At 38.7% G+C, this 19,506-nt stretch overlaps 1 protein-coding gene across 1 annotated transcript in view; it reads right to left on the reverse strand.

Annotated features, from left to right (window-relative positions):
• Positions 1 to 19,506, reverse strand: part of NHLRC2 (NHL repeat containing 2) — a 2,274,872-nt gene that overhangs the window by 2,137,103 nt on the left and 118,263 nt on the right. The window contains exon 2 of the mRNA XM_044055938.1: positions 9,592 to 9,744. Within this exon, the coding sequence (XP_043911873.1) occupies positions 9,592 to 9,744 (153 nt within the window). The remainder of the gene's footprint in view (positions 1 to 9,591; positions 9,745 to 19,506) is intronic.

The raw sequence follows: 19,506 nt of genomic DNA on the forward strand, positions 1-19,506 counted from the left end.
TGAACACCAAAACTTAATTACTGTCCATAAACCAAAACGTCCTGCTGGACAACTTCTCCTCTCCTTCTCCTTAGGTAAGAAATGGAACTCTCTCCCTTCCACAGTAAGGACAATGTCAAACACAAACAACTTCAAACTCAGCATTACACCTACCTCTCCTCCAAATGAAATGTAACTGCATTCTCCCTACCAAGAACTCTTTAACAAAAGCCCCTGGGAGGGCATCGTCCTGAGTTCCTAAGCACCTTATAGCTGTCTACAACCTTCTATAGCTAATTCCCAAACAATCTCTCACACTCTGTAAATATTGTAAATAGCTTTTGACTTTGTGTGAATTTGTTAAAATGTATCTGCACAATATTTTTCCACTATGGGCAATATTGCTCATGCTTTGTATTATTTGATATGTATTTGTACTTGTACTTTTATTTTTATTGGACTGCTATCTTTACTGTAATCTGTTTCATGGAGCTTTTCTCCCCGGGTCTCCACTGAAAACAGGCTCTCTGGGCCCAGTGGACTTCCCCAGTAATCAAACTGGAAATAAATAAACAAACAAACTTCAATCTATGAATGATGAAGCATGTATAAAAAAGGACACAGGAAAAGGTGATTAGCATCAGTCCTAGCGATGTTTTAATTAGGACGTTTGTGTAAGGTAACAGATAAAAGCACTCATATTTTATTTTTGTTCACCTATATAAATTCTAAGATTTTTTGAAGGAGAAACTAAATCGTTAATGAAGCTACTAGTACTTTTTGGACAAAGGGACTCCTGTGGCCATTTTTTCATATTGTATATACAGGGATAAAAACGGCCTGATTTCTACTTGTCATTGGTGCTCCAGTGTACCCCAGTATCCCATCAGCCATCCATGCTGCCTTCAGGAATATTTGGTTACATCTGAGCATGACCAGACAAACCCCTCCCTCTAATGTCGCTCTTTTCTAGATGCATTAGTTTTCATACTTTCTGCACCATGGAATCCTTCAAAGACCCCAGGCCTGTGGAAAATACGGCCCAGACCACAGAATCCTTTATAAACACATTCTATGAACACCTTCAGGAATGCATGGATCATGCGATCACAAATAAAACCAAGACCCAATCCTCCAAAGGCAGACGTCCTGTCTGGTGGACCCCAGCCATAAACAAACTATACAATAGAAGGAGGAAGCTACTAAATGATAGAGCAAAATCCCAAAAAGGGAAGGCATCACTGATCAGTATTAGCAAAAAACTATGGGCACTCATAAAATTGTCTAAGGCCAGCTTAGAGAGAAAAATTGCACAGGACACTAAGGATAATCACAAGGCTTTCTTTAGTTATGTTAGGAATATGCTCAGAATTAGTCCAAAATGACAAAAAATACACCGAACCCACAGACATTGCTAACATCCTAGCTGACAGGTTCAGCGCAAACTTCTCCCCCCCCCTCCCCACCAAAAGGGCAAATATCTATCCCAGCAGAGTGCTGCCCCCCTGACATCTCAGATGCTCAGGTAAGAGCAGCCTTCTCCAAAGCAAAAAACACAGCATCAATGGGACCAGACGGTGTCCCGGGCTGAGTCCTACATGAACTCCAAGAAAAGCTAAACCCAAACATAAAACTACTGTTCAATCTCAGCCTTACTACAGGATATGTGCCCAAAGAGTGGCGTACAGCAACAGTGGTCCCTCTCCATAAAGGTGGTGCCTCAACGGATCCTGGAAACTATCGCCCCATAAGCCTGACTAGCTTGGTCTGCAAAGCTATGGAAAGGATCATCATGGACCTCATAAATAAAGATATTGGGGACGTACAGACACTGGATCCTACCCAGTTCGGCTTTGTTAAGGGCAGATCCTGCCTCTTAAACCTGGTTGATTTCTTTGAAACAATCACCAAGGCCATTGACGAGGGAAGGTGGTCCACACAGCCTACCTGGACCTTGCAAAAGCCTTCGATACAATACCCCACTCGGGCATTATAGATAAGCTCACCAGCTTTAATATAAACCACTATGTCACTAGATGGATTGCAAACTGGCTCAAGGACAGAACCCAAATGGTTAGAATTGCTGGAGCCATGTCAGACTTTCAAACCAGTTACAAGTGGTGTCCCAAAAGGCTCAGTCCTGGGACCTCTCTTGTTCGGTATATATTTCTCGGAGGTACAGGCCAACACGGAAGGACTGTGGCTGACCAAGTTCGCAGATGACTGCAAACTCTCCAGCCGACACAAGCATCCTCCAAAAGGGCCTCATAGAAACAGACAACTGGTGCCAGAGCCATGGCCTCAAGCTAAATGCCAAAAAGTGTATAGTCATCCCTTTGGCAAAACAGTGCCCACAAATTACCACATAGGTGGTAATCCATTAAGTACAGAAGAAGTAATTAGAGACCAGGGGACCCAAGTTGATAGCAATCTCTCATTTGACAACCACGTGGCCAAAGTGGTTAGAAAAACATTTTATATAGCTCACCTAATCATGAAGGGATTCAAATCTAGATCAGGGGAGGTCATCGTGCCTCTTTACTCATCCCTCATCAGGCCCATAATCGAGTACAATGCCCCTTTTGGGATGTACCTTACCAGACACCTGCAACAACTGGAAAGACCCCAAAAGTACCTCACCAAGAGGATCAAAGGGCTCAAACAGATGCCATATGCTGCCCGGTTAAAGAAACTCCAGCTCTACTCAGTGGCATACCGCCTGTTCAGAGACTCGCTCAGCTCGTGAGCAAAGCCATGTCCAACCCGAATTAATGGACATGCTGCACCTCAGAAAATCCAAATCCCATCGAGAAGCGCCGCCGAGAGACTTGAACCTCAGCACTGAAATAAATAGGACATGCTGGAGGGACAGATTCATAACCCAGAGGCTCCCTTCACTCTGGAATAAAATCCCAGTCCAGGTTAGGCAGAGTCCCTCATTGACTCTCTTCAAGAGGAATCTTGATGAGTGGATGGGAGATCTTAAGTTTATCCCGGGTATCACTTCTGTGTCACTGTTAGACAGAGGCACAGTATACTCGAAAACCCTCAAAAAGGGCATAGAAAAATAAATTTAAAATGGGTGGTGAAAGCCAAACACTTTCTGGCTAGGCTTATAAATGCCCTAGGGCAGATAGCCTAGTATGAACCTATGAACCTATAAAATCAAGTTGCCTTTTGTTCACAAAAATGTCAAAACTTGTGACATATTCCCTTAAAGCTGGCATTTCTCCTCATTTAAGGTTAATGACGCTGTTGCCTTCTACAACAACTACATATTAAACAGGGCCTTCTTCACACAAGTTTTTACAATTATGCATAATATCCATTTTTCCAGTCAGTGTTTTACTCATGGTATAAATACTGCCGACATTCCGAGGCAGCCTAACCTGTTCAGCATTGTTGTGTGTGGCATTATATCACATGATCTGCTACAGCTGAAGCAGACCGCATCCGCTGTGTTCTCCTGTCTACACCCTGGGCTACTTAGACAAATAACTCGGCTCATCTGACAAACAGTTCCTGCTGTGAAGCCATGATATATACACACAAACACACACATTTACCTCAGTTCATCGAAATTCTATATTATCGAATCCCAGTTTGTCAGCACTGAAAATATTGAAATCCCACATCATCGAACAAGCAGAACAACAAAGATCCACCCAGGGCAAGTAACCAGTTACCCCTCCCAAAAAAAAACCCAAACTGCACCATCCCTAACCCACCCAGGTCCAGGTGGGGGGCTGTGCCCCACACCCCCTCCTTACTAAATATACCAACTCTGAGATCGCACTACAGTTGGGAAAAAAGGCAAAGTTCACCACCTCACACAACAGGTTACTTACCCTGGGAAGATGTTCATTATTCCACTGCTTCAGTGAAGTGAGGTTCAATATTATGACGTCTCGGTAGACCCATACATATATATATTACTACAATGTACCTGACCTAGAAATGTGTTTGGGATCAGTCCTAACAAAAGCAAAAAAGTACCTCTGAGTTCTTCCATTACAGTTTATGACATGAATAATGCTAAATACAATAAATGTCAGTCATACAAAAATATAATGTTAAGAGTTTACTTAAAGACAAAATTTTGCCCCAACTTTCTGGGAACATCTGACATATTACATAACAAATATAATGTAGCTTCTTACAAATAATGCTTTAATTTCAATATTACTCAAAAGAGAGGAAGGACACTATATTGGCACTTTCTTACAGCTAGTAACCAATTTGAACTGGAGGAGTTTTTTTCTTGCAGTTTGTTGCATTATTACTGCATATAACTGAGATTATTGGCATTCTTGCTTGTATGCATTAAAACACTGAACTATGTTACTATTCACTTAAACATTTTAACAATGACTGTGCTGAGAATATTTAGCAGGTGTTACTGAACACCGACTATACAGGCACCTTACATCTACTGAATAGATTCATTGGTAAGCACTAGGCTAACTGCCCTGGGGGGTATTTTAAACGTAGCCACTTTCCCCTTTTTGTGCTCGACTTAACCTTCTTAACTCCTGTTTACATAGCAGGTTAAAAATGTCTGCCCCAGTATATCTAATGGGGGGAATTGCTTTCTTTGAGAAGGTAATAATGTAAATAGTAATAGTATTCAAAGATATTAACGCTTAAAAGAATTATATTAATTTAGAATCAGACTGTTCTTTGTATTAAAGAACATTCAAATTATTACTGAGCGTTGCTTAGAGGTAAAATTAGGATGATTTGGAAAAATGTTTTTGAGTCAGAGAAAATAAAATATTTATTCTGTCCTTGTACAACAGAATTGTTACAATGCATCATGGTTTGAAGACAGGGTGTGTGTGTGTGTGTGTGTGTGTGTGTGTGTGTGTGTGTGTGTGTGTGTGTGTGTGTGTGTGTGTGTGTGTTGAAAAATTAAAAAAAAAAAAAGAAATAAAAAGGACTACCAAAAGAATATGGTAAAAGCAGAATGTTGAATTATAAACAGAATATGGAGGAATGATAATCATTTCAATGAGCAATAATCTGGAGGGACAATATAAATAATAAACTGATGGAACAAGAGTAATAACAGTAATAATAATAATAACAGTAACAATAATAATAATAACAGTAATAATAATAATAACAGTAGTAATAATAATAACAGTAATAATAAGAATAACAGTAACAATAATAATAATAATAATAACAGTAATAATAATAATAACAGTAACAATAATAATAATAACAGTAGTAATAATAATAATAGTAATAATAATAGTAATAATAGTAATGTGAAGAATGCAAAACCTAACCTACAATGAGTATAAAAGGTGTGGGTGAGTCAACAGATACAGCTTGTTTTTACAGGAGTCAAACATGTTTGGCCCGATTAAGAAAATAAGTTGCCTGACATTTGCACTCCAGCACAGCTGTAAGAATTACATGCAGAAACAAATTAAGTGCATTAAAACTACAAAATGAATGCTGGGTGCAGAGATTAAGTAAGGAATGGATAGTATTAGTGGATTAGTAGCTTTGTGCATCGGACACAGTCTGGGATAAGACGTTTGAAGAGAGAAAATTATGTTCTTTTGTGCCCAGGCATTTCCATAATTATTTTTATTCTAGCCCGTATGGGTATTAAAAGGATAAGATGGGAACTACTTTCACCTGGTTGGCATATCATCTGTACATGTGAGACTAAATGCAGTGAGAGCCGATATGCATTTTGAAGTGACTATACCAGCCTTGTCGTCTCTACCTTTTCACTGATAAATAAATGTTCGTTATATTAAAACTAAATGGCAAAAAGAAACAAGGATTGTGTACTTTCTCATTCTCTTGGTGGATTTTTGATACATGATTGAGGTGCCTCGAATCCAAAGCAAGATATTACATGGAATGGTAAAGATTGTGAAAAGAAAATGGGAGAAAACCCCAAAAGAGATGGTAATTATAGTGAACAAACAAAGTATGAATTAAATGCAGCAGTCATGCTGACTGCACTTTACGGGTCACACAGTCTGATAGCAATGAAATATAATATTTTGGAATAAACAGAGGCATAGTAATGACTGTTCAGAATGTAAAGTGAGTGAAGTGAAAAGGGAAATATGAAGTGAAGAAAGCCTGGTAAAAGGTGCTGCTCTATATGCGTAGCCTTCGAAATTACTAACAAGTAAAGAAAACAATAGGACAGATGATCAGTTCTATGGTAACGCAATGACAAAAGATAAATAAGCAGACAGGTTTAGAGATTTAGGGTACAGGTGACATAATGCTGACATGGGACAATGCGACAGTCAGGACTGCCTGTCTGCTGATGAAGGGATTTTTGCAGAGATTTTGGATGCACTGTGTTATAAATTAAGGATAACTGTAAGGAAACCTTAGATGTGGCAAACTTTAATGGTGCAAACTGATTTGGGAGGTGTGGGGAGTAAATAAGCATAGTTACATGATATTAAGGACTCAGTGGTTGGTAAGATTTACTGTTTGAAAAAGGGCATACACAAATTTCATTCCAAATGACAAAGAAGACAGAAGGAGAAGCAATACATACAATAAAACTGATATAATACTTTTATCCATGACTTCTACTTACAAAATGTGTAATAATAGTCAGAAACATGCCTTGAAGGAAAAATGTTAAGATACTAAGGTAACATGTAAAAGTCTCCAGGAAAAAAAAAAGCATGCTGTCAAAGTTAAATACTAGGCTATCAGTCTGCAGACTATTACAAGTTTAGCCAATAACCAGATGTTGAAATCAGACCCTGCATCTGTGATGTAGGCCCTTAACCATAACATACACAAACCATTCAGTAAAACTGCAAGAAAAATCCAGCCAAGCTACAGTTTTCATTGTGTAACACTTCTGTAATGGACGGCAATGGGATATCTGGGAATGACCCCTTAAGGACATACAGAGTTTGAAGTCCCATGACCTTTTTACTTTTTAAGTCTTTACAGGTACATTCAAGCAAATAAGCCAAACCCCACTAGCAAAACGCATGCATGTTTCAGCCTTTTTGATGATCTCATCAGTACTCCATAAGCAGATTGTCTGGTTACATTTTAAAAGCACAGAACTTAAAATCAAGTCTGATGTCCAGAAATATTATGGTTACTGTAAAATGACTGAACTAACATTCAAACTAAACTGTAAAAAGGTCACACAGACAAACCATTCAGTATAAACCTGCAAGAAAAAAAAAACAGCCAAGCTAGAGTCTCACTGTGTAATTCCTTAAACCTTCTGTAGTAGAGGGCCATGGGAAAATATGCAAATAAACCTTTAAGGGCATATAGTACTTCAGTTACATGATTTTTGAATGCTTATGACTTTTTACTTGTTAAGTCTTTAAGGGTACATTGAGGCCAATAAAGTCCCACTCTAACTTTTGACATGCAGGTTTTATCATTTTTAATGACCTCATCAGTCTAGCATAAGTGAATTGTTTATAATATAAAATATATTAACAAAGATTATAGGGAAGCATTATGGGGAAATGTAAGCTGTGCATGAAATGATATGTATACACAAACTGCAAATAATATAAATGTATTTTGTTAATATCAGTGAAGATGTTTTAAAAAAACTGTTATTGTCGTAAGGAGTGTACAAATGTTGCCTTACTGTACTGGATGCCTTCCCAGGCTATGACAGAAAAAAATCTTTGGACTATTTACCTATTAATTAATTAATAAATAAATACATAAGTAATATATTGTTTAGGCATATTTTGTATCACTCAGGGTGTCCAGATTCTGTGACTGAAGTAAACCTTAAGGTAAAACAAACAGAAATGTTTATTACTGTCATTATTATTAAAGATACCCACCGAGTGTGATGCTTCCTTTATTCCACTGCTGCTGATACAATTTTATTAAGAGGGCCACTGAAGAAGACACTATGAATTGTCAACAATTAAAACTATATATATTACACAAAAAGAAATAATGTGTCTGACTGAAACACTACATTATTTAGTGCATCTACCAAGTAAAAATGTATTTTCCTACAGTGATTACAGGCTTACAGTAGCTCCATGCAAAAGTTTGTAGCAGGCAGAGCTGAACATTCTTTTTTTTTCAAAACAAGTTTATTGTTTTAACATATAAGAGAAATATCATAACAATTTTATACAAATAATTAAAAATAGGTATTATTATAATATTCAACAAAACAACTAAAGTATTTACAAAGACAACCACTACAATCAGATCAATTAATTAAACTAAAATACTGTGCTATTGAAATTAGAATTTTTTTTAACAAATTTTGTAAATTATCCCATACAATAAAATGTGATGTTTTTCTAGTTGTTCTCATTCTAATTGTGCTTATTTCCATATGACACATTATATTCATAACATTTTTAAATTCATTGAACGAAGGAGGTGTATCTGAAATCCAATTTCTAGTTATTATTTTCCTAGCCACTGCTAGGATAGACCATAACAAGGGAAGCTTAATCTTTTAACACATTGAGGTACAGGTGTGTTGAATAATATAAGAGACTTAGAAATAATGAAATTATCTGTAAAAGAGCCTGCAAAAATTCATTAATTGACTTCCAGTATTCTTTCAACTTCATACAGTCATAAAACATATGAGCCCAGTCAGCATTAATTTCTACATTACATCTCTTACATAGATTATCTTTATTATTAATTTTATTCATCATCAAAGGTGTATAAAAAGATCTATGTAAAAATTTCCATGTATAAAGTCTCCAGACAATGGAAGATGTAGTTCTATAAGCAGATTCCAATATATATTGTTTATCTTGTTGAGTTGGTGGGTCCCCATTAATAGAGGTGAAATAATTCCAGTATGAATCTACATTGTAAAAAGTTTCTTGTCTGATAATTTTATGTATATATGAAAGTTTACCTTTATCAGAAACTTTATGCTGTAAATTTATTATCAAGTAATCAATCAGTTTTGGAATAGATTCTTTAACTGTTATAGACATTAGATCTATTCTATCAATGAGATGTTGTCTAAAGATCTGAACCTCTAACCAGCAAGTTTCTCTGCTTAAGAGAATTTCAGCAACTCAGGGGATAGGGATGTGATACAAGCTTTCATCAGTGCACAACCACACGAACACACATGCACAAACACACTCACACACACACACAAATGTCAGATGCATTCCTGTTCCAAACAGCAACAAATAAATGAAGCATCATGCCAATTCCAGCTCTATGCATAATGTACAACACCAGGAAAATGCAGTTGAAAAGACTGAACACCCTCAGTCTCCTTATAATGCCTACTAATTTGTTCACCAGCTAATGAAACAATCTACTGTAGACACATTTCAGGCATAACCTGAACCAGAGTCAAGAGTAAACATGATACATAGAGACCTATTGGAGCAACCAATCAACACTGTGAGGTAGGAAGAAATGTAGTACCTTACACAAATGCAAGGAGAACAATAAAAAGACACATATATAGACACACACACACACACACACACACACACACACACACACACACATGCATACAGACTGTTGGCTGTAGGACAGGACTGAACCCCTTTTAGTAACATAACCACTTAGCCATCATGTTTCACTATCATGAGGTTTCTTTCTGTGCAAAATAAGTATTGATACCTTTATCGGAGTACTTCTGTTCCAGCTCGTGAAGGTCCGGCAGCACATGCATGCAGTTGATACAGCAATAAGTAAAAAAGTCCAGTACCACAACTTTTCCACAGAGGTCTTTGAATATTGTTAGGGAGCTCTCAGTATTCAGCCACTCCAGATCTGAAATGATAAATGCAACCAAGAGACAGTAATCACTAGTCAGATTTCAAAAACATAAAAAGAAAGCGTCAAGAAAGTCTAAAGCTGAATGCTTTAGGCCCTTACAAATCAGCCTATTGCAAATAAAAAAGAATTACTTTAGAAATCTGAACATATGAAATAATTTCTAATGAGCTCCGACCACTCTGTATAGGAACATTTTGGTTTTAATAAATACCAACATACTTGTATTTATATTCGGTGAGCATGTTGTTAGCTTATTATAGACAGAGCATCTGCTTTCCAAGGGGGCCAGGAATGCACTATGTGACTGCAAAGAGGGTCACTGTCAAAAACAATTTTCACACACTCAAACCTTTCACCGTGAAACTTCAAATAACAGCTGTTTCACACAAACATGTACAACAAAGGAGTAAATGACTCTGGACTTGGTCAGTGCTGTATAAACTACTGAATTATATAAACAATGCCTTCTCCCAGTACGTATACAGTTTCCTTTTGAGACTGCACTAATATAAGCATAGGATCTGAATGACTAGTGCAGTTTAAAACCCGGCCTTTTCTGCAGTTTCAGACTCAAAACTCATCTATATGAAATCTACCCGTCTTCTCTTTTCCAGCGTTTATCTCTTTAGGGGCTAGATGTTTGGAATTCTCCAATGCCACTCTCTAGAAAGTAAATTTTACCAAAAAGATATCCAGGTTTGTACATATAAAAACACACACACATCGCATATATGTATGTATAATATGTATCTATATATAATATGTATATATGTGTGTGTGTGTGTGTGTGTGTGTGTGTGTGTGCGCGCGTGTGTACACATGCACACAACTAAACATGCTGCTGCCGAAGTTCTAAAGGCCAAAAATAAAACAAATACACAAACTATTCTATCTATAACAGCATTTAAAACATTAAAACATTACAATACATTGCAGTAAACAGGATAACATTATATAAATGAATTACTACATTAAAACTGTAACTAAAAAAAAAAATTTACTAGATTTTACAAAAGTGAATAGCTGGACTTCTTGTATACTTCAGTTTAAGTTGAAATATCATTCTAAAAACCAAAACACAGCATGTTTAAAAGCAGCCTTCCCAATATTTGTGCTTAATTTATAAATTACGTTAAGCATAAGATCTGATGTTATGGAGAAATGTGTAAGACAGCAATGCTTTCTACATAGAAAACACAGAATATAAGAGAACTATGTAAATGAAATTAGTTGAAATATATTTTACTTTGTTTAAAATGACGACACAGCCATACATATGTAGTGTGTGCAGTGCTATATTTTCATTTATAACAAATTCCTCTGAAACCTATACATTACATAAAATAAAAGTTATTTTTTTTCTCAGAAAAGGCACAAAAAAACAAATCAATCATATGTATATTTTTGGTAACACATTCTTCTGGCAATATTTAATATAAAAAAGTCTTTACATAACAGCTGCCTTAAAAGACAGAACATATGCCCAAGATACATTCATGCACACTGCAAAACAAAGAACACTCACTGACATTACAAAGAACAAAAACAGACACAACTGCAGACTGCTAAACTGAAAATAAAGAGTTACCTTAATATGCATGAGTTTAGAACGATGGCTGTTAATGTATCACTTGTCACACAGGCAAATTTACATTCATATAAAAGTAATCAAACTACATTAACATAAACATTATTAAACCTCATTCCCCCTTGTATGTATTGTTCCTACAATTCCAGCTTTTTTCCTATGTAGTTTGCTCCTACCCTTTTCTGATGATTTCAGTTCCAGTTGTTTTATCTCTGTTACTATATTCACTACTTCCAGTACAGTTGGTTTAGATTTTGATTTCCACTTTCTAGTAACTGCTTTTTTGGCAGCCACCATTACTAGAAACAGCAAGGCCTTACTAGTCTAGGCAATTCCATTTTTTTGATAACTCCAGAGCACAAAAACTTTTAGCACGACGATTCAAGCAACAGAAAGTAGAAAGGTCTGTCGCCAAGCTTAGGAAGCCTATAACAAGGAAAACAACCAGAGATCCTGTAGAGGCATTACAAATATTTCAAACATTTATGAAAATCTTTATAAACAGATACGTATAAGAATCAAGATAAAGCACAAATGGAAACATTTATGAAAAAATTAAATATATAAAAATTAGAGGTAGATGAGGTCAACTAGATAAAAATGACGGCGTACAAATGATCCACAGGAAAGTCTCCAGGAATAGATAGTATTACTGTGGAAGTTTGGAAGCTAGGAGGGGAAAAAGTGATAAAGATCTGGAAGGTTTTGTTTAACAGTGTTTTAACAGGAGGAGAAGCACTAACATTGTAGAAGAAAGCAGTTGTAGCTGTAATACCTAAAGATGTTAAAGACGAAGGAGATCCAGTCTCATACAGGCCATTTCAATCCTAAACCATGGTTATACACTGCTTACGGCTATAATGGATAAAGGAAAGAAGGATGTGATGGCAAAACAGATACATATAGAAAACTGAGGTTTTGTGGTGGGGAGGAAAACATGTGACAACGTTAACAGAACAATGATGATCCAGAAGGCAGTGGAGTGTAAGAAAATACCACTGTTGTTCTTGGGTTCTGATGCAAAGAAAGCATACGGCAGAGTAAGCTGGGATTTTATGCGTAGAGCACTGGGAGCATTTGCATTTCCTAACACAATAACAAGGTGAATTCAGAGGATATATGAGGGATCGGAGGCGAAAATTTAAGTGGGTTGATGCCTCTTTGATAAGTTCTGTCTTAAGAGACGAACCAGCCAGGGTGTCCCGTGTCCCCTGACCCCTTTGTTATTTGCATTATACTTAGAACCATGCGCAAAGAAAATAAGGCACTCAGTAATTCAAGGACATAATTGGTATGGTAATAAAGAAATGCTGGCTTTACTGGCAGATGATATTATTTTGTACCTGATAAAACCAGAAAAAGACATCTCAGTGTTGTGGAACCTTCTGAAGATGGCGTCAAGTCTTTTTGGGATATAAAAGTGATGAAGATAATCAAAAGCTATCGCTCTAAACTATGTACCCACACACAAATGGGTTCAGCATGTCCCACGTTTACGGGGACATGATAAAATGAAGGACTTAGGAGTACGGATTAAAAAGGATTCTGTTCTGGCACCTAAGGATATGTGGGAGACTAAACAAAAGATAATACAAAAACTGAGAAACTGGAAGCTCTTGTTTATAAATATGGATAGCAAAATACAAGCAGTTAAAATGTTTTTAGTCCCTTTAGTTTTATATGCAGGTCAGGCATATTTTTATCAGCCAGAGGAGAAGACGTGGATGCATACATACATACATACAAATGTTTCAAGCACGGGCATTAAAGCCCTTTTAGCTTGCCAAAACACTTGTTCCCATAATAAATGTCCAGGCTGTTCTTAAAAATATCAAAAACAGTACTTGTTTTAATGTAATTTGGTAGTCTGTTTCAAGCATAAGCTACTCTGTCAGAGAACCAACTAGTACACTTCTCATTCCTATAGAACCTTCTACATAGGTTATCTGACAATTCTCTAGTACTTTTTGATAACCCCAAACATTCCCAGAGGTAGTTGTCCCTAAATGCCCTATATACCTGAATAAGATCTCCTCTTAAATATCCGTAAGAGACACTGTACAAGTTCAGATATTTTAGTCTTTCATAATAACTTAGATTTTCACATCCATGGATGTCCTTTGTATATTTCCGCTGTACTCTTTCCAGTTTATTCATGCTTGTTTTCCTACAGGGTTTCCATATTGTTGTTCATAGGTAGGTACTAGGCTATCTGCCCAAGGGCATTTATAAGCCTAGCCAGAATGTGTTGGCTTTTGCCTCCCTTTCAGATTAGTTTCCTGGGCCTCTGTCCAGCAGGGCCACTGATGTAATCCCAGGTGTAAATTTATGATTTCCCATCCACTCGTCAAGATTTCTCTTGAAGAGAGTCAGTGAGGGGCTTTGCCTAACATAGATTGGGATTCTATTTCAGAGCGAGGGAAGTCTCTGGGACAAGAATCTGTCCCTCCAGCATGTCCTATTAATTGTTGTGCTGAGGTTTACATCCCTAGAGCGTGTGGCTCGAAGAGATTTGGTTTTCTTTAGGTGGAGCATGTCCATTAATTTGGGGTAAGGCACAGGTCTCCTCTGAGAAGGCGGTAAGCAGCCGAGTAGAGCTGGAGTTTCTTTAGTCGGGCTGCATAGGGCATCTGTTTGAGGCCTATGATCCTCTTGGTGAGGTACTTCTGGGGTCTTTCCAGCTGTTGCAGGTGTCGAGTAAGGTACATCCCAAATGGGGCATTGTACTCTATTATGGGCCTGATGAGTGATGAGTAGAGGGGCACAATAACCTCTTTTGATCTAGATGCGAACCCTTTTATGATTAGGTGGGCTACATAGAAGGATTTTCTAACTACTTTGGCAATGTGATTGTCAAAGGAGAGGTTGCTATCTACTTGGGTCCTTAAGTCCCTAATTACATCTTCTGAACTTAGTGGGCTACCTCCAATGTGGTAGTTTGTGAGCACTTTGTTCTTACCAAAGGGGATGACTATGCACTTTGTGGCATTTAGCTTAAGGCCATGATTCTGACACCAGGTATTCGTCTCCGTGAAACCTTTCTGGAGGATGTCAGTGTCAGCCAGGGAGTCGATTATGGCCCCCAGTTTGCGGTCATCTGCAAACTTGGTCAGCCACAGTCCTCCCATGCTTGCCTGTACCTCAGAGAAGTATAGACCGAACAGGAGGGGTCGCAGGACTGAGCCCTGTGGGACGCCACTTTTAACCGGTTTGGAGTCGGACATAGCACCTGCAACTCTGACCATGTGAGTTCTATCCATGAGCCAGTTTGCAACCCATCTTGTGACATAGGGGTTAATGCTCAAGCTGGTGAGTTTATCTATAATGCCTGAGTGGGGAATGGTGTGGAAGGCCTTTGCGAGATCCAGGTAGGCTGTGTGGACTACCTTTCCTTCGTCTATGGCCTTGGTAACAGTTTCAAAGAAGTCGACCAGGTTTAGGAGGCAGGATCTGCCTTTAACAAAGCCGAATAGGGTAGGGACCAGTGTCTGGAGGTTCCCAATGTCTCTGTTAATGAGTTCCATGATGATGCACTCCATGGCTTTGCAGACCAAGCTAGTCAGACTTATAGGGCAATAGTTTCTGGGGTCCGTTGTGGCACCACCTTTGTGGAGCAGGATAACTGTTGCTGTACGCCATTCTTTGGATACATAGCATGTGGTGAGGGTGAGTTTGAACAGTGAGTTTAGGTGAGGGGTTAGTTCATTTTGGAGCTGATGTAAGACGCAGCCTGGGATGCCATCCGGTCCCATTGATGCTGTGTTTTTTGCTTTGGAGAGGGCCGTTTTCACCTGTGTGTCTGTGATGTCTGGGGCTCTACAATCTTCTGGAATGGACACGGGCCCTTTTGGGGGTGAGGGGCAGGTAAAGTTTGCACTGAACCTGTCAGCCAGGATGTTGGCAATGTCAGTTGGTTCAGTGTATTTTTTGTCATTTTGCACTAGCTCAGAGCATATCTGGGAGTTTCCATTTAGGTTCTTGACATAGCTAAAGAAGGCTTTGTGATTATCTTTAGTGTCTTTGGCAATTTTTCTTTCAAAGTTGGCTTTGGATGATTTTATGAGGGATCATAGCTTCTTGCTGGTACTGATTAGGGATGCCTTCCCTTTTTGGGATTTTGCTCTATCCTGTAATAGTTTTCTCCTACTGTTGTAGAGTTTATTTATGGCCGGGGTCCACCAGACTGGTTTCCTCATTTTGGAGGCGTGAGTCTTTGTTTTGCTTGGGATGGCTCGATCCATGCATTCCTGTAGATGCACATAGAAAGCCTTTGAAAAGGATCCAGTGGTTTGGGCTGCATTTTCCCCTAGCAATGGGGCTTTGAAACTTTCCACCTCGGTCCTGAGAAGTGTGAAGTTTGCTTTTGAAAAGTTTTTTTTACAGTGGTTTCCTTGACTGGGGGTGCGGTCGGGATGTGGATGCCTAGTGTGATTAGTTTATGGTCTGATCTTACCAGCGACGGGTTTACCTCTGGTGTGGAACATTGATCTCCCATGTTGGTGATGATCAAGTCCAATATGTTGTCACCTCTCGTGGGAGTGGTAATCAGTTGTTCCAGGGCGTTTGAGTTTATAAACTCTAGGAAACGTTGGGCAAAGGAGTTTGTACTTGAGCAATTTTCCCAGTCTATGTTAGGGTAGTTGAAATTACCCAATAACATTGTGTTGGGTAGGATCTTCATATTTTCCAGTGTTCTCAGGAATGCTGAGTGGGAGTCCTGAGACAAGGTGGGTGATCTATAGTAGGCTACAAACTGAAAAACAGTTTTGCCCACTGTTAGTTACACATGGATGGTCTCTGAGGCCTCGTGCTGTGCTACTAGCCTGGAGGTGTGGGAATCCTTGATGAAAATGGATACACCCCCGCCTTTTGTATTTTGGTCAGGGTTTTGGGGCCGAAAGGTATGTTGAGAGTTGTAGCTTGGTAGTGCTGGGGTGCACTCTGGAGCCTTGAACCAGGTTTTTGTTACTGCACATATATCGATTCCCTCAGTACTGAGGAGCACCTCGAGTGCATGCATTTTGAGGTTTAGACTTCTGGCATTGAGTAGCATTACCCTCAGGCTTTTGGTTGCTTGTGTTGTTTATGGAGGTGGGTTTGTATTTTGAACCTTGCCTAAAAAAGGCACTATGTAGGCGGCAAGAGTCTTGGCCAATATTCGAAAGCCCAAGGGCGACAGGTGCAAGCCATCTCTGGCGAAGCAGCGAAGCTTGTCGAGCATGTCATCCCAGGCTGACAAACACTGGATCCCCTTTGAACAACACCAAAAGCTTAGCCAATTGCTAAAATTGATCATTTTATCTTTATACTGTGGCATAATTCTTGGTGAGGGCAAGATGCTACTCAGGGTCATGGTCATACCAGCCTGGCCTACATGATCTGAGAGCTCTTCTATGTCTCTTTTCATGTAGTCCAGGGAGGTACGTCTCAGGTCGTTCACACCAACATGGACAATGACAGAGTCATACGTATACCTGTTGTGGAGTGACCTGAGTGCATGTGTTATGTGGCGGATCCTGGCACCCGACAGGCAGCGTACCGTAACCTTCTCCTTGTTCCGTCCAGTGAGTGGGACGTCAGTGTGCCTGACAATAGAGTCACCTATTACTAGTGTATTGGGTGTGTTGTTTAGCCTTAAGGGCTGTGGTTGCGTGGCACACTGACTTTGTGAAATATGTGATATGTTCTTGTTGTTGGGGCGTGGAGGTTGTTTGGATGTCTGCTTTGGAGGTCTCTGCTGCTTTGGCAGATTTCTATTTAGAGCCTCCAAGTATGTTTTTATTTTTTTATGTGTGTTATTGACTGGTGCAGAAATGATTGGTCTATGTGAGACTGGTAGTGTGGTGCAAGTGTTTTCCTTCTCCTCATGACTGACTGTTGCAGCCTTGGGATGAAAGAGCTTTGGCTCCAGTCTGGCTGTAAAGTTGCATCTCTCACATACATTTGTGTTTGTTGGAAGGAGGAGAGGGTTGCCTGTGCACATGAGACAATTGTAACATTGCCTCAAGATGCCCAGATTCACCAGCTGGACTGGAGAGTACACCTGAAACTTCCCTTTGGACATGACTGCACAGATAAAGTGAAGTTATACTGATTGTCTGGTTAGGGACAAATAGACAGCCCTGTACTTCTGTATAGTATAGGGGGGTAGTACTAGCGTTTCTTGGTGCTTACTAGTAGATTTGGGTAAGTACTGGACTTAAAAAGAACTGGTTTGAGTGCTTAAGTTAAAAGTTTGACCTGTTCCTAGGGAAAATTTGAAGAGCAGACTTTGTGGAGCCGGCAATAGTTTAACCTTAGCTAACCAGCAACGCACAAAACTGCCCAAATGCGGGTTTTAAGGCAGGGAGATGAAAGAAATAGAAATTAGCCCAAAACGGCCAATAAACTACTAGTTGCTGGGCTGAGACCACTCCTCCAGGGACAGATAGGCTGCTCAAAGCTCCCCACTCTCACTGGTGAACAGAGAAACTTCCTCCTATCCAAGTAAGGATATGGGCAACACAGGAACTTGTACCACAGCCCTGAATTCAGCAGTACCTGAAAACTGGACCAGACTAGATTAGAAAAGGCGAGAAAAAGAAGATTTTTTTTTCTTTTTTTACAGATAGTACAGTGAATTACACAGAAACACTTTATTTATTTTATTTATTTTACATTTATTTTACATTTGTTGATTGGGCTAGTCTAACTGGATACATGTCCATTTTCAGTAGAGGCCCGGGGAGAAAAGCTCCAAAGAAAAAATCAAAATAGTTGAAACACTAATAAAGGTTACAATAATATAGGAAAAGTACATATTTGTATACATTGTTACCGTTCATTTAATATGACAATACAATTTAGGAGATCACATAAGATAAAATAAATTCTGAAGAAGTAATCTTACAGATGGTTACTTAATTTACAGTTCCTGATTTCTCTGGTAATAAGGGAGAAGAAACTTATTCAAAGAAATGTAGTTGAAGTAATAGAAGTAAAAGTGTTAATAAAAATCAGTCAAAGGTTAGTCAGGGTTACAACAAGGGCATAGCCAGTGTGTTTTAAGGTGAATTTTAAGTTTTTGTTCGAAAAACGTTAGGGAGGATAGTGATGCAAGTTCACTAGGTAGAAGGTTCCAGTTTTTCCCAACTGTGTTTGAGAAGAGAGAGTCACCTGCCATGTTATTGGATTGACTTTAAATGCTTTAGTCAGGCTAGCGCACTTGAGTGTGTAGCCTACAACAGTTAAACAGATACTTTCAACACAAAAAAGCGACTTTAAATGACTTTAAAAATGCAAAACAGCAAAAAAGCAGGTAGTTCTGCAGTAAATCGCTTTTTAGAGTACAGAAATGCTAGTAGATCACGTTTTAGGTGAAAACTAGCAGTCACAGGAAAAAAATGCAGAAAAAATACTTAAATCAGTTGAAAGTCTCTCTCTGTCTCTCTGCTGCTTGTAGTACTCTGTAGGACACCACGAGGAGCTTAGCTGAGTTGAATACAGGCGCAAAACTGCACAAATGCGGGTTATTAGGCAGGAGATGAAAGAGAAATTAGCCCAAAACGGCCAATAAACTACTAGTTGCTGGGCTGAGACCACTCCTCCAGGGACAGATAGGCTGCTCAAAGCTCCCCACTCTCACTGGTGAACAGAGAAACTTCCTCCTATCCAAGTAAGGATATGGGCAACACAGGAACTTGTACCACAGCCCTGAATTCAGAAGAACCTGAAAACTGGACTAGACTAGCTTAGAAAAGGCGGGAAAAAAAAAAATATATATATATATATATATATATATATATATATATATATATATATATATATATTTTACAGATAGTACAGTGAATTACACAGAAACACTTTAAATGCTTTAGACAGGCTAGCGCACTTGAGTGTGTAGCCTACAACAGTTAAACAGATACTTTCAACACAAAAAAAGACTTTAAAAGTGCAAAACAGCAAAAAAGCAGGTATTTCAGCAGTAAATAGCTTTTTAGAGTACAGAAATGCTAGTAGATCGTGTTTTAGGCGAAAAAATACACAGGAAAAAAATACAGAAAAAATACTTAAATCAGTTGAAAGTCTCTCTTTGTCTCTCTGCTGCTTGTAGTACTCTGCAGGACACCACAAGGAGCTTAGCTGAGTTGAATACTCAAGTTTGGGTCTAATGTAACTAACAAGCAATG

Source organism: Protopterus annectens, chromosome 14.part0, assembly GCF_019279795.1.
Source record: "Protopterus annectens isolate FY-2018-M chromosome 14.part0, PAN1.0, whole genome shotgun sequence".
NCBI classification, from domain to species: domain Eukaryota; kingdom Metazoa; phylum Chordata; order Ceratodontiformes; family Protopteridae; genus Protopterus; species Protopterus annectens.